The sequence below is a fragment of the Chlorella variabilis genome, assembly GCF_000147415.1.
Source record: "Chlorella variabilis unplaced genomic scaffold CHLNCscaffold_21, whole genome shotgun sequence".
NCBI lineage: Eukaryota > Viridiplantae > Chlorophyta > Trebouxiophyceae > Chlorellales > Chlorellaceae > Chlorella > Chlorella variabilis.
Window position 1 is genome coordinate 290,066 of NW_005435067.1, and position 714 is coordinate 290,779.

The 714-nt window shown below is 69.2% G+C and overlaps 1 protein-coding gene across 1 annotated transcript in view; it reads left to right on the plus strand.

The window, feature by feature from the left end:
* Window positions 1-62: 62 nt before the first annotated feature.
* CHLNCDRAFT_138588 (hypothetical protein) overlaps window positions 63-714 on the plus strand; it is a gene marked incomplete at both ends in the record, with an annotated part of 5,275 nt that continues 4,623 nt past the window's right edge. Inside the window, 2 exons of the mRNA XM_005844620.1 lie at window positions 63-242; window positions 512-647. Of these exons, the coding sequence (XP_005844682.1) occupies window positions 63-242; window positions 512-647 (316 nt within the window). The remainder of the gene's footprint in view (window positions 243-511; window positions 648-714) is intronic.

Sequence of the window (714 nt, forward strand, 5' to 3'; positions counted from 1 at the left end):
TCCCTCCCCACCCTCCACCACCACCACCCTCCACTCACACACACCGCAGGGACCGCAAGATGATGAGCGCACTGTGCGCGGCGGGCGCCGGCGCCGGCCCGCGCCTGCTGTTTGTCAAGGGCGCGCCAGAGGCGGTACTGGAGCGCTGCTCCGCCGCACTGACTAACGAACCGGGCGGCTCGGGGTCGGGAGGCATGGTGGAAAGCATGTCGCCCGGCCTGCGGGCCGCGCTGCACGCCAAGGTGCGCGCGCCGCGGCTGTACCGCCTGCGTACTGCGGCCGTACCGCCGTCATGTCGTGCTCCTGCACGCTGCGCCCGCTGTTGGCACCGTACCGCTGCCCACCCGCCAGCTCTCGCCGGCCGCCCTGCACCGCCTCTCGCCGCCGCATGTTCTCACCTGATCTCCTGCTGTGTGTCACAAGATTAAGTCTTTCCTGCTACTGATTTTCCCTTCGTTTCACATAACCCCCCCCGCCGTCCACCCGCCACCCCCCGCCCCGCTGGCGCCAGGTCACCGAGTACGGCGCCACATCAGCGCTGCGCGTGCTGGCGCTGGCCTACCGGCCCTGGGCCACTGACCGCCTCGATGTGCGGCCGGAGGACGAGGCGGGGCTGACGTTTGTGGGGCTGGTGGGCATGCAGGTGGGTGCAGGGTGGGTTGTACAGGTCTGGCTTGTGTCTGGTGTGTAGTGTGGGTGTGTGGTGTGTGTGCA